The sequence below is a fragment of the Piliocolobus tephrosceles genome, chromosome 7 (genome assembly GCF_002776525.5).
Source record: "Piliocolobus tephrosceles isolate RC106 chromosome 7, ASM277652v3, whole genome shotgun sequence".
Classification (NCBI taxonomy): Eukaryota; Metazoa; Chordata; class Mammalia; order Primates; family Cercopithecidae; genus Piliocolobus; species Piliocolobus tephrosceles.
In genome coordinates, this window is record NC_045440.1 from 63,164,484 (window position 1) to 63,177,551 (window position 13,068).

Here is a 13,068-nt window from a genome sequence, read left to right on the forward strand (position 1 = left end):
GACTGGTAATTCCTCTTTTAAACCTTCTCTCTCACAGGAAGAAAACTTAATGAAACCAGTTGGCACTAACCTCTTTCAGAGGGAGTGATACTTTATGCCTGCAGCTGCTCTTCCTTCCCACCTGTAAGCCCTTGAGGGGAAGAGAGGGCGTGATACCATTTACCTTTGCAGAGCAGGCAACTAGCACAGCCCTTTGCATAGAAGCAATTAAGAAGTGAACTAGTAAGAAGTATTTGAGGGAAGGATGGAGAAAGGAAGGAAAAAAAGGAAGGGAGAAAGATTTTTAGTTCAGGATGTAATACAATTTAGAAAATGAGAATAAGAGATTGCAGAGAGAAATAAAGGTAGCTTCACACAATTTCTAGACTTCTTATTAGCATTGTGTTATCTTTATTTCTTGTTTAAATGCATTTAGTACAAATGTATTGTTCAACGGTCTTAAATTACACAAGGAAGAAACTCCAATTTGAGGCTATCAGTAAAGGCGGCAATGGGAAAGGAAGAGGTACAAGGGACCCTCCTGATTTCCTAAAATCATACCACATGGGTGATACTAACTCTGAATGTTAGATCAATGTACCTTATTACACCTACTTATGAGGGAACAGTTAGCTTCCCTGTGGGTAACTGCTATTTGTGTCCCAAGCTTCAGAGGCAGCATAGGGAATATGTAAATCTAGGAGCTCTAGAGTCAAATTCCTTGGCTTTGCATTCCTCTTCCAGGTTTAGCAGCCAGAGGAGCCCCTCCTCTTGTTTCCCTATCTTTTCAATGGTGATGTTCACAGCACCCACCCCATGAGGCTGCAGTCATCATTAAATTAGTGAACACATATAAAGCACTTAGATGGGTGTATGGCACCTGGCAAGGACCCAGTGCAGGTTAGCTGCTAATATGGTACTTTCTAAATAAATAAAATCATGACAAAGTATACTGGGGTAAACATATGTGATTTGGAGAGAAGAAAGTGTCAGTATTTTTATTACCATCATTCATCACAGTCTCTGGAGATGAAGACGTTACAACAGTTTCTGGAAGTTATAGATAGAAGACTTGTTCATGTCCTCTCACTTTTCAGCTGCTTCCTACAGCTTTTAGAGGGGTCAATGGCCTGAGATGTTCTACAATGTCCTTTTCTATATGCTAAACTACTTATTTTTCAGTGTTCATTTTTTCCTATTGTTTTCATCCATCAAGAATGATGATGAGTATGTGGATTGTGCATAAAGGCAGGGTGCTCACATGATCCTTGATCACTGATGTCTTAAAGCTTGGGTTAAAAAAGGAGGGGGAGTTCTGACTTGACTTCTCCGTTCTCCATGATAATAACAGAGGTGGAATGTAAACAATGAATGTTCTTGACCCTTTTATTAACCCAAATCCTGAAGTTATTCATGTGTCCCTACTAGAATTTCAAAGATGTGCAGACTTCTTTGGGAATGATAACTGTCTTAAATTATAAACATAGATCCTGAAGAAACGTTTCAGAAAGAGGATAAAAGTAAAAATAGGACTGCTTTTAATGCCTGAACTAAGGGCTTGAGCAGTTTCCATGTCTAGAGTGGAAGTATTAAAAACGCAAAGATGTCTTGCCTTTTCTTACCAACCTACCGCCAAGAACCCAGGAGGGCAGCAGTGGGCTAGAAACAGGGTTTCTGTGCCAAATTCTGGAGACAGCTTTTTCCGAGATAATTGGCCTGCAGGCCTGTTCCCTGTTCGGGTGTGCTTTTGAGCTGCTTGCGCAGTTCCACCAGGTACAACAAATGCGCCCATAAAATCTGACTTTGAGCCCTGATGAAATTTAATCCTCTGCAGAACACCTCCTCTCTGTTTTATTAAGTGGGAGAGAGCAGGAGAGTTTCCACAGGATTCACAGAGTTTGTCTGTATCTTAATTATCCGAAATCTGATTTCCAAATCCTTCTCAAACAATTTACTTCTGTGAAGATATATTTATGATATATCTTAATGTATCATAATTTAAGATATATATTTCCCATTCCGGAAACCTTCCCCATTTCTAGAAAAAGCTACGCATCTTCTTCTTTCTCGACTTCTTATCTCCCTCCCGGTGAGGATTTCAAAGGGTCTGTGAGTTAAGAACCCTAAGCCAGGTCTCTCCGCGGCGTCCTGGCTAGTCCCGGCGCACTGGGCCGGAGCATCTCTCAGCCGCAGCGCCCCTTGCCAACCAACTCTGTCCAACTTTCCTTTCAGACTCCAGCAGGGGCGTCCTCCAGGCAACGGGCTGCGGCAGGCAGAAAGGACCTCGGCTCGGAGACCCCCGAGCTGAGAGCTCAACGCCAGCTGAACAGACTCACCCGCGCAGCGCCTGTCGGCCCCCTAGCAGACGGGCAGGTTCCGGAGCTCGGCCTTGAGCTCCGCCGCGCCCGCCCACCCTGGGTGTCTCGCGCCCCGACCCTTCCTCCCCTGACCCCAAGTCATCCCAACTCCCATCCTCGCCACCTCTGGGGCAGCTCAACTAAGCCGTGTCCTTTCCGTTGCAAACGCGTCCGACCACCCTCCCAATCCCCAGCACAACCCTCAGCGAGAAAGCCCAGCTGGGTCTATCCAGTTACACCGGTCAACGAGGGTCTCCATCGCCGCCGGCCGCCCTAATTCACGCTCATTCATATTCATTCTCTTTTCTCTCCGTCCCTCTTCCTTTCTCCCCAAAGACTCCTAACTAGACAGGCCGATCCTCCCCAGCGGCACTCCCTTTCATTCTTCCCCTCCCACCATACACACACACACACACACACACACACACACTCTCACACACACACACCCGGACCCAGACAGCCCACTCCACTTTCCAGACGCCCACCTCCTACATACTCCCCTCCCCTAAACAGACATTCACCCACTCGCCATCTGTAGCCTCCTTCCGCCCCCCCGCCCCGCCCGCCTGGCTCCCCCTCCCCAAGAAGCAGACCTGCACAGTGGGACGCAGGGACCCCCGCCAGACGCTCGGGTAGTGCACGCCGCACTGACCTCGGCCCGCCCCGCCGGGAAACTAACAAAGGCGGGCGCGAGCCCGAAGCCCAGGAGCCGCGAGCGGCGGCCGCGGGGCTGGGGAGCCTGGGCCGGGCCGGGCGGGGACTACTCCGGAGTCAGGAGGCAGCAGCTGCGGAGGAAGCGGATCCCCGGCAGTCAGCGCCGCTCGGACGCTGCCGGCACCATGGGCTGCTGCACCGGACGCTGCTCGCTCATCTGCCTCTGCGCGCTGCAGTTGGTGAGTGCCCCGCGCGCCCCTGCCCCAAGACAGGTCCCTGCTCCAGGACCGGCCTCTCCAGCTCCCTCTGCGGTTCCGCAGCTCCAGGCAAGGGGCGAAAGGGTGAGCAGGGCGCTCCGCCTGGCTCCCAGCCTCCTCGCTGCCCGGCTGGGCTCGCACTGCTCTCCAGCCCCGTGCACTCGCTGGGTCGCCCCTGCTCTGCGGGAGGGCGCGGTCTCACACCCGGACCCGCGCGCTGGGGTTCGCGGCGCTCCCGCCGGGCGTCGCCACGCGGTCCAGGGGTTTCTGTCCAGGCGCCGGGGGAGTGAGCGATTTCCCTGCCCCTTGTTCCGACACCTGGCTTTAGCACCCTCCGAGTTCGTGACGAAGTTACACGGGGACTTGCGGGCTCTTTCTTCTTAGGATGATTTCCAGGAATGTTGCTTAATTACACAATATATGTGAATGCCCAGGTTCTGAGGAGACAGAAGCTTCCTCAACTCTGTTAGTGAAGACTGAGGTGGTTCTTACCTTCAGCAGGTTGAAAGGTGATGGTTAAAGAGTCTGGGACCTCCAGGAAGGAGATCAGGCTGTGTGCTTCAGCCCCTGCCCTTCCAATTCTGCTTTGGATTTTGTTGAAATGTTGCATGTTCAGGCGGCGACAGACTGACAGCTGTCATCAAGGAGAGAACAGAGTGAACCGGCTCCATTGGCGCGGTGCCTTGCAGAGGGAGTGTGTGTAATGGGAAGTTAGAAACTAGAGTGGAGAAAAAAGGGCCTTTCAGAGCAGAGCAAATGCTCCTCTTAATCCCTTTGGATCCTGGACTGGCCCTGTGGTCTATTCCATGGTCACTTGAGGTCAAGGCCACAGACCTTTTGAGTCAAACTTGTGTGTGTGAGAGATTAATAGACATCTCCCTTGCGTTATAACTAACACAGATTCTGAGTGCTCTGCCAAGCTTTCTTCGAAGCATTGTATTTTTTTTTTTTCGAGTCACAAATATAAACCTAGTATATTTTGACAAGCGAGAGGAAAAAGCTTGCAATGAACTTTACTCAGTAATGTCATCCCTTGCAAGACTTATTAACTGAGAGATAAAATCGTGCTTTTTAGTAGTTAGTCCTTGTTTACATGAAGGTTTTAGAATGTTTTCACTTGTCTCTTGCCTCAGTGTTCCAGTCTCCCATGAAAACCTCACTTTGGATGTGCCCTTCATTGTTCACATAATGCATGGGTAATTTATGTATTCGTAGGTTCGAAATCAGTGACCACTTTTTAAGTCTAATGGATAGTGCTTTCTGTCGTGTGAAATACTTGAATGAAATATATTTTATAGTTTTCTTGAAAAATAATTTTAAAAATTTACAATATGAATGTTTTCTTTCACTAAGAAGGCAGGAGCTTGATTTGTACTTTGGTTTTTAGAAAGGGACATGGTTTGTAGGTTGTAAAACTGACTAAACATTGAGTCAACTCTTGATTCAATGTAAGATTATGGATAGGCAGCTGGATTGCATAATCTATAATGCATAATATCTATTTTACATGGAAATAACATGTAAGGTTTTTATGTAGCAGATTTATCAATGCAATTATGATTTTCTTAACAGGCATTGTGACGATAATGTTTCTGAGATTTCATCCATCAGCCAAGCATGCCCCTCTTTCCACTTTCTCAGTTGATACAAATGCAACTTATTTGTCAAAGCTTATCTTAAAATTCCATTTCTTCCTTGGTGCTCCAGGTAAAATCCCTTATATTCCTATAATCTCATAGCACTTCACTTTTTCCTCTGTTATAAAACATTTGATACACTCTTAAATAATTTTAGGTTATTAACACATATTTCTCACCACTAGATTGTAAGCAACTTGAGGGTAGGGACCATAGTATTAGTGACCTTTGCAAACTCTGCAAGTTGTTAGAGCTCATATTAGGAGCTGAAACATATTTGCTGAATTTCTAATAATACATAACCTTTGCAATCCATACAGGGTTTTGACATAAACATTTCTTTTGACTTTTAAAACTATCCTGTGGGGTAGATACTCATTTCATTTGTTTGCAGGTGAGGAAGTTGATATTCACAGAGTTAAACAATTTTTCCATAATCAGTAGTTTTTGGATGGTAGAAATATTGGGGTGGTGGTAAGCATTTAACAACTGGATTGTAACCAAAACAAAACATATGTACATATTACATTATAATATCATACAAGATACTCTTCTTTATGTAAAAGATGTGTAACTCTCAGTTGACAAATGATTAGCAGTAGTACAATATGTAATAGTCTTTAGTGTGAATTCCATACAGCCATTTAATGTTGGCAGAATCTTTTTGCTGAGTTTGACAAACTCTTGGTTTTACAGATCTGACATGAATGCTGGTGAATATTTTTGTTTGCTTTAAGAAGAGGAAAGTGAAAATTGGAAGAAAATATTAGAACTTTACTTTATCAATTACATGAACAGATTCTTGGCTGAACTGGATAATAGTTTTTAAATATTTAAAAATTATTTCCTCAGTTTCTTTCATGCTATTGACAATGTAATGTCTATAGACATGACACACTTTTAGGTTTAATATGCATTACTTAAAATATTTCTCCATTATTTAAAAAGCCTAGACAATCAACAAAACAGTAAGCAACCACTGATTTGTGGAATTTGCCAAATTCTTTGGTGTAAATACTTCCATCTTGACCAATTTTAAGTTTACCTTTATATAGCATTTCCATCATGTACATAAGATAGGCACAACCTCAAAAGCATTGGTAAAGTAAAACACAGCAAAATAATTCAGAAGGAATAACTGTTAACTATTCAGTATCTTGGCTTTTAGTAGGATTTCTTTAAATTTAAGTTTGCATAATTTATTTTTTTAATAATGGCTGTATTTAACAACTTGCTCACAAAATTCCTAAAAATCTAACAAAACCAATTCTAACTCTGAGCCCATATAAGCCTGCTTCAGCATATCATAGGATAGAGATCCCTGTTTCCCAGATCTGGTGCACTTTCTCCTGAAACCAATTGTCTTTTTTTGCCCTTTTATGTTTTTTTCTGCTTCTACCAGCTATCAGACAATGGAGGTTATGAGGCAGTGAACTAACGAGGGTGTTGAACGAGGATGGCATTGGGAGAACACATCTGCTGAAGACAATCTACATGCTCATGACTAAGGCTTGACTGGGAGGTCATCAAATAGATGGTACATTAGCTCCTCCTAAAAGTTAAAGGAACATATAAAAGCTTTTCATTATCTTATTCCCATTTCATCTGAGCTACTGTCTGGAGTGGGAAAATAAAAACTCAAATTGGGAAATTTACTTGGAGCAAACATATCCTTTTCAAGCTAGTATCTGTGGATGAGCTTTTGTTTGCAAAATCTCAGTCATTGTCTGCTTTTCTCACCCCACTGCTCTGGCTGTCTTTCATCATTAGTTTTTCTCCAGGCTTCTGCCCTCAAGGTGTTTGCCCCATGGTTTTATGTTTGTGATCTTCCTGATTTTCCTAGATGAAATTAAAGAGAAAATGAAAAGTATGAATACAGTCCCATCAAAAACTATGTGAAATAAATGTTTTTTTAAAGAAGTGATTCGTTACTGTGTCACTAATTCATCTAGTCATCCAAGAGCCTTTAAGTACATTTTTTCTTTGTAAGGATACTTTCAGTTTTGCTTGTTTTATAATACTGTATATACTTATCATTAGATAGGTGTAATCTATACATAAAAAGAAACACTTGATCATATACTGTTAGCACATTCTTTTCAGGTACCACTTTTAAATAAACCTTAATGCATGATTTCAAAGTCTGACATGCCACATCTCATTTCAGAGCCATTTTCTGAGAGTAGCCTCAGTGAAGCACTAACTAATTTTGGCAGGCATTGTTCCCACAGAGCTTTAGACATCTTTCCAACCTCACAGAGGTCAGACTCTGGCATGTTCAATGCAACTTTGGCATGTTCAACGCAACTTTGTGTCAGGATGTTATTATTACCCATGGACATTCATTGCACCTTTCGTCACTTCAAGGTGAAAGTCTTACTATTAGACCTATGAATCAGGGAAATAGAACTCAAAACTTTCACTAGACATATCTGTGGTACCAGAAACCCTACAAAATTTAGAGAAAATAGGCAGCTTTTAACTCATAGATGAATATTTTTTATTGTAGAGAACATCTGACTGGGTACAGTGGCTTATGCCTATAATCCTGGCACTTTGGGAAGCCAAAGTCAGAGGATTGCTTGAGTCCAGGAGTTCCAGATCAGTCTGGGCAACATAGCGAAACCTTATCTCTACAAAAAATTTAAAAAAATTTTAGCCAGGCGTGGTGGCTTGTGCCTCTAGTCCCAGCTACTTGGGAAGCTGAGGTGAGAAGATCACTTGAGTCAGGAGATCGAGACTGCAGTGAACTATGATGCCACTATTGCACTCCAACATGGGAGACAGAGTGACACTCTATAAAAACAAATAAATAAGTAAGTAAGTAAATAAATAGGGAACATTCTCTCAAATTAAAAAAAAAACAGCATTTTTTTTTCTCACAGTGGAAGCAAAGTTTAGTTAAGTTTCTTTCCATACCACATTCAAACCACCTGTGAGTAAAGCACCTATGACACTAGAGTGCCGAGATAGATGTGTTAAGAGGTGTCTGTAGGGGGGTGGTGTAGCTGTGGTAACATGTTTTTAACTAAGTACTATGAAAGATTCAGCTCACCTGTCATAGATATTGGACAGCAAATGCCGAAATATATTTCTTTTACTATATATTTATACTGATACTTTGGCTTTGACATGGTTTTAATTTTAATAGTTCTTTTCTTCTCCTCTGTAATATAATTTTTAATCATTTTGTTTCCATTCTCTTTCTTTATTTCAACACTGTGGTTCATGTTATGAAACTTAGGAAAGATAAAGGTTAGTGAAATTCAAATTTTGTCTACTAATGAGACTTGAGTTATACTGTGACTGGTATTGAAACCATTCTGCATTAGCCAATACTGAAGGGTTACATCATGAGTAACACAATGAATTGTGGTGCTTGGGTATTGTGTGTGTGTGTGTGGGTGTGTGTAAGTGCAGCAGATGTGTTTGGATACATAAGGGTTCTGTTTCAGATACTTTAAGATTCTGAGACTTGAGGCCAAAGCTGTCAGGTACACGAGTGTGCAACCCGGAGGGCAAGCCTGGACTGCATATTTAGAATTGAGAATCATGAACAATATTGGTATTTAAAAAGCCTTGGATGAGATCACCTTGGGAGAAAGAGTAGATAGTTGAGACTAGAACCAAAAATGGGACTTAATACAAGGTGAGTGGAGAACAAGGAGCCAGCAAAGGATATAGAAGAAGAGGTTGGAAGAATCTACTTACTTTAAAAATAGGGCTGACATTTCAAGAGAAAAGTAAAACAAAACACAAAAAACATACAACTGCAATCATTGGTAATAAAAAGGACATACGACAATAAATGATTATCAAATTGTATCTTTTGATTTTTTTTCTGAGAGGTTAAGAGCAAAACTATCATTTTAATAAAAATACATGAATTGTCATACTTCTGTATTCTGTCCTAGGAAGCCAGGTCTGTAGAAGCAAAGTCAACATAAAAAGTGATTTCCATGGCATGTAAATCATGCTATAGCAAGAGAGTCATTTTATTTAATGAGAATTAATTAACAAATAATTTTATTAAATGTTTAGTAAAGTACTAAGCAGTCATTTAAATTAGCATTAACATTAATACAGTTAACATGGATTAGTTGTAATGAATGACATAGATCCTTCAGTTAGCAGAGCATTTTGTTTTTATGAATAATTGAGTAAATAAGAGAATACTCTGACAGTAAAGGGCTGAGAAGAGTGTTATGGGAAGAATTTTGTCCTCTAAAAAGATACACTGAAGTCCTAATTCCCCATACCTCAGAATGTGATTTTATTTGGAAATGTGGTTTTTATAGAGGTTATTAAGCTAAAATGAAGTCATTAATTCCTTATGACTGATGGCATTAAAACCAGGAAATTTGACACAAAGACAGAAAAGCACAGAGGAAAGACACTGGGATGACACAGAGAGATAAAAATCACTCATTAAAAATAAAAATAAAAATCAGAAAGGAAAACACGCAATTGGGATGCTTTGAGGAAAAGATGACAGACAAGATGTTACTGAGCTAGAGAGACAGTAGACCTTCCCTTTCTTCCAAGGTGCCACGTGAAGACTGAGGATTGGAGTGAGCCAGGGATTGCTGGCAAACCCATGGAAGCCAGGGAGAGGCAAGGAGGGAGTCCCTTACAGGCTTCACAGGGAGTGGGCCCTGCTGGCACCTGGATTTTGGATTTCCAGCCTTGAGAACTGTGAGATAAGTTGTTCCTCTTGTTTTAAGCCACTTGGTTGTGATACAAGGAAACCCTAGGAACTTAATACAGAGAGAGAGCTAGTCTGGAGTATGTTTTAAGGTAGAACAGACCTAGGTTTAATTAAAATCACTTAAATGGTGAAAGAAATGCTTATGTCCAATGTGCATATGGATTCGGGCTTATGGGTGGCAGAAGGTGGAGACGATGTCATGGCAGGAATAATCAGAGTCAAAAGGTTAAGTTCTTAGGCCAGCAGAGGCAACAGGCCGGGCCTGAGGACCCCTGGCCAGTGCTGCCCTCGTGGGCATCTTTGGATCAGCAGTATCAGAATCATCTGGGAGAGCTTCTCAACAACGATGGCTCAAGCTCACCAGGATCTACTGGATAGAAATATTTTGGAGAAGGGCTCGAGAGTCTCAAATTATTGAAAGTTCCTTGCATGATTCTGAGGTAGATCAAGGTTTGGGAACATTTACTCAAATGAAGAGTTCCCTGGGTCAGAAGAACTTGAAGAGAAAAGACTGGATACTTCTTAAGGCTATTCGGGGCAAACCCAGTTTCTGAAGGTCAGTTGAGAGCAGAGTTAGCTGAGTTGCCACTGTGAATGTCCTTAGCTTTTTAAGATTTTAGGACGGATACTGGGTATGGTGCCTCATGCCTATAATCCAGCACTGTGGGAGGCTGAGGTGGGAGGATCACTTGAGGCCAGGAGTTTGGGACCTGCCTGGGTAACAAAGTGAGACCTGTCTCTACAAAAAAAAATTAAAAAAAAAAAAAAATAACCAGACAGTAAGACGAATACCTGTAGCCCTGCCTCCTTGGAGACTGAGGTGGGAGGATTGCTTGAGCTCAGGAAGTCAAGGCTGCAGTGAGCTATGACCGTGCCACTGCATTCCAGCCGGGGTGACAGAAAAAGACTCTGTCTCCAAATAAACAAACAAACAAACAAATAAGTAAATAAATAAATAGAGTTTTAGTAGAGTTGCTTCTCTTATGGAAGCTTAATGTCTATGATAGCAGGGAGTCATCCTAACAGATTCTTCGAGGTCTATGGTCTGTTTCAGAGGGAGTGTCGTGTTTCCCATCCTGAATAGGTCAGTCACTGAGACTGCCTGTCCTCTGCACGTGTAGCATCTGGTGTATCTGCAGTAGGCTCTCTGCTCTTTTAGGTCATAGGCTGGGTCTGGTTCACAGCCTGGTTTGGAGAGGGAGCCCAGATAAAAGCCCCAGCAGGAAGTGGGCAAGGTGCCTCCTCGGAGCCCCTTTTGACACTGCATCTATTTCTTTAGCCTAGGACAGGAAAGATCACTTTGCTTTGATAAAAGTGCCTCAGGGCTCATACTGCATGGTTTCAAGGTTTACTTGAAGTAAATGGTTTCAACATTTCTTCTAGAGGACACACTAAAAATGGTGGTAGACCATATTTGTGAGGCTGAGGAATGTTCCTGTTTCTGCTTTGCAAACCAAATTTCTTATTTTTAATTTTAATTGGCAAATAATAAATAGTATATACTTATGAGGTAATTTGATGTTTTGATATATGCATAAATCGTGGAATAATTAAAACAAGCTAATTAACACATTCATCACCTCACATATCATTTTTTTTTTTTTTTGTGGCAAGACATTTGAAATTTACTCCCTTGGCAATTTTGAAATATACAATACAGTATTATTAACTATAGTCACCATGCTGTGTAATAGATTTCAAACTAGAGTCCTTATGTTTGTAACCCTGATCAGCATGGGTTTGAATATGTCCTTCTAATAAGTATTCAAAAGAAAGTTCTGCAATTCTCATGACTTAAGCCTCCCTGACATATAACTACGAAATTTATAACACCCATCAGACCTTTTCTCTCTTAAGCTTCAGTTACTTATTTCCCCTTTTATTTTATTAACTAATACTTCATTTTCTTTAGGTGGAAACCTAATTTGTTTTTAATTCTTTAGGTTGAAACCTCCTTTCCCAGATTCTCCCTTCAGCTTGCTTGCCCTGCCAAGAGATGTAATGAATTCACTCTCTACAATGCCTGATTAATCTTCTTTAAGTGGAAACTTCAATCTGTCACTCCTCTTCAAAAAAAAATCATGTCTCTGTAAGCTGCCATTTAATACCTTACCAATATAGAATTATTTCCTACTTTTCCAGGTCTGCATCCTCAGTTCCATAGGGACAAATTTCTATTTCATGAACAACACATATTCATACTCTTGAACATATGTGGTTCAGGCTTCTTGAAGCAAATTTCAAGGTTGTAAAACTAAGAAAATGGAGATGAACAAAATTTTCACTGAAATAGAAATATTTATATATAATGTGGTTTTTATTGTTTATAAAATAATGAATTGCTTTTGTTTTTGTCAAATTATATTCTCCATTTTAATCAAATCATTTTCATTCTGGTTACTTACATGTAGATTTTTGTTTTGCCTAGTCTTTTTTTTTTTCCCTTAGGAGGATAATCTTTATCAAAAATTTTGGGAAATAAATCATTTTCTATCCCCAGAGCATCAATAGTCTTTGCTTTTAAAACGTAAACTACTTATTTTATTTTATTTTTTACCTTTCTCTCGCAAATTGTGCCTGTGATGTAGCAATGTATGTTTTCAATCTTTCGATTAGATTGACTGGGGATGGTGTCTCATACCTGTAATCCCCAAATTTTGAGAGGCTGACGTGGGAGGATCCCTTGAACCCAGGAGTTCCAGACCAGTTCTGGAAGGACAGGGAGACCCCACCTCTCCAAAAAAAGGAAATAAAAATAAAACATAGATGGTTGTGGCTGTCTGTGCCTGTAGTTCCAGCTACTTGGAGGCTGAGGTGGGAGGAGAATCAGTTGAGCCCAGGAGTTCGAGGCTGCAGTGAAGCCTTAATGGTGCCACTGCACTCTAGCCTTGGGGACAGAGTGAGACACTGTTTCAAATAAATAAATAAATAAATAAATAAAATAAGGTTTACAAGCACTTAATACAAATAACTCATTAAAAATAAAAATAAAAATCAGAATGGAAAACACAAAATTGGGATGCTTTGGCAAAAAGATGACAGACAAGATGTTATTGAGCTAGAGAGATATAAACTTTCCCTTTTTCCCAAGGTCCCAGTGTCTGAATGAAACCAAAATAGTGTGAGGAAGAAAACTGGAGCAAACAGCAGATTGGCAACACTGAAGAATCCAGGAGACAAGTAGAGTGTACTTGGCCCAAGGCCTTAATATTAGTTTGTGCACTGTGTACACGGCACGAAGGTGTTCCTGTGTTACACAAAAATTCAGCACTTGTTCCACTTGCACGAAGGGCATAGTGGGCATAGTGCTGGAGTATTGGTGCCTTTTGGCTTCACATGTTGAAAGTTGGATGATTGATAACATTGTGCAGATGATATGGAATGAGAGAATAAATATGCTACTTATTTTAAAAATAAAGCTGATTAATGTGGAAGTTAAGATTTACAGGATTTTGGACAACAATGAGAAGTTAAAA

General features: G+C 41.1%; 1 protein-coding gene across 2 annotated transcripts in view; it reads left to right on the forward strand.

Annotated features, from left to right (window-relative positions):
• The first annotated feature begins 2,770 nt into the window (after positions 1-2,770).
• Positions 2,771-13,068, forward strand: part of NKAIN3 (sodium/potassium transporting ATPase interacting 3) — a 739,166-nt gene continuing 728,868 nt past the window's right edge. The window contains exon 1 of one of the 2 annotated variants that reach the window (XM_023222387.1): positions 2,771-3,229. In XM_023222387.1, coding sequence (XP_023078155.1) covers positions 3,176-3,229 — 54 coding nt within the window. In that variant the 5' untranslated portion in view covers positions 2,771-3,175. The remainder of the gene's footprint in view (positions 3,230-13,068) is intronic. The other variant, XM_023222386.3, reaches the window with a different exon arrangement.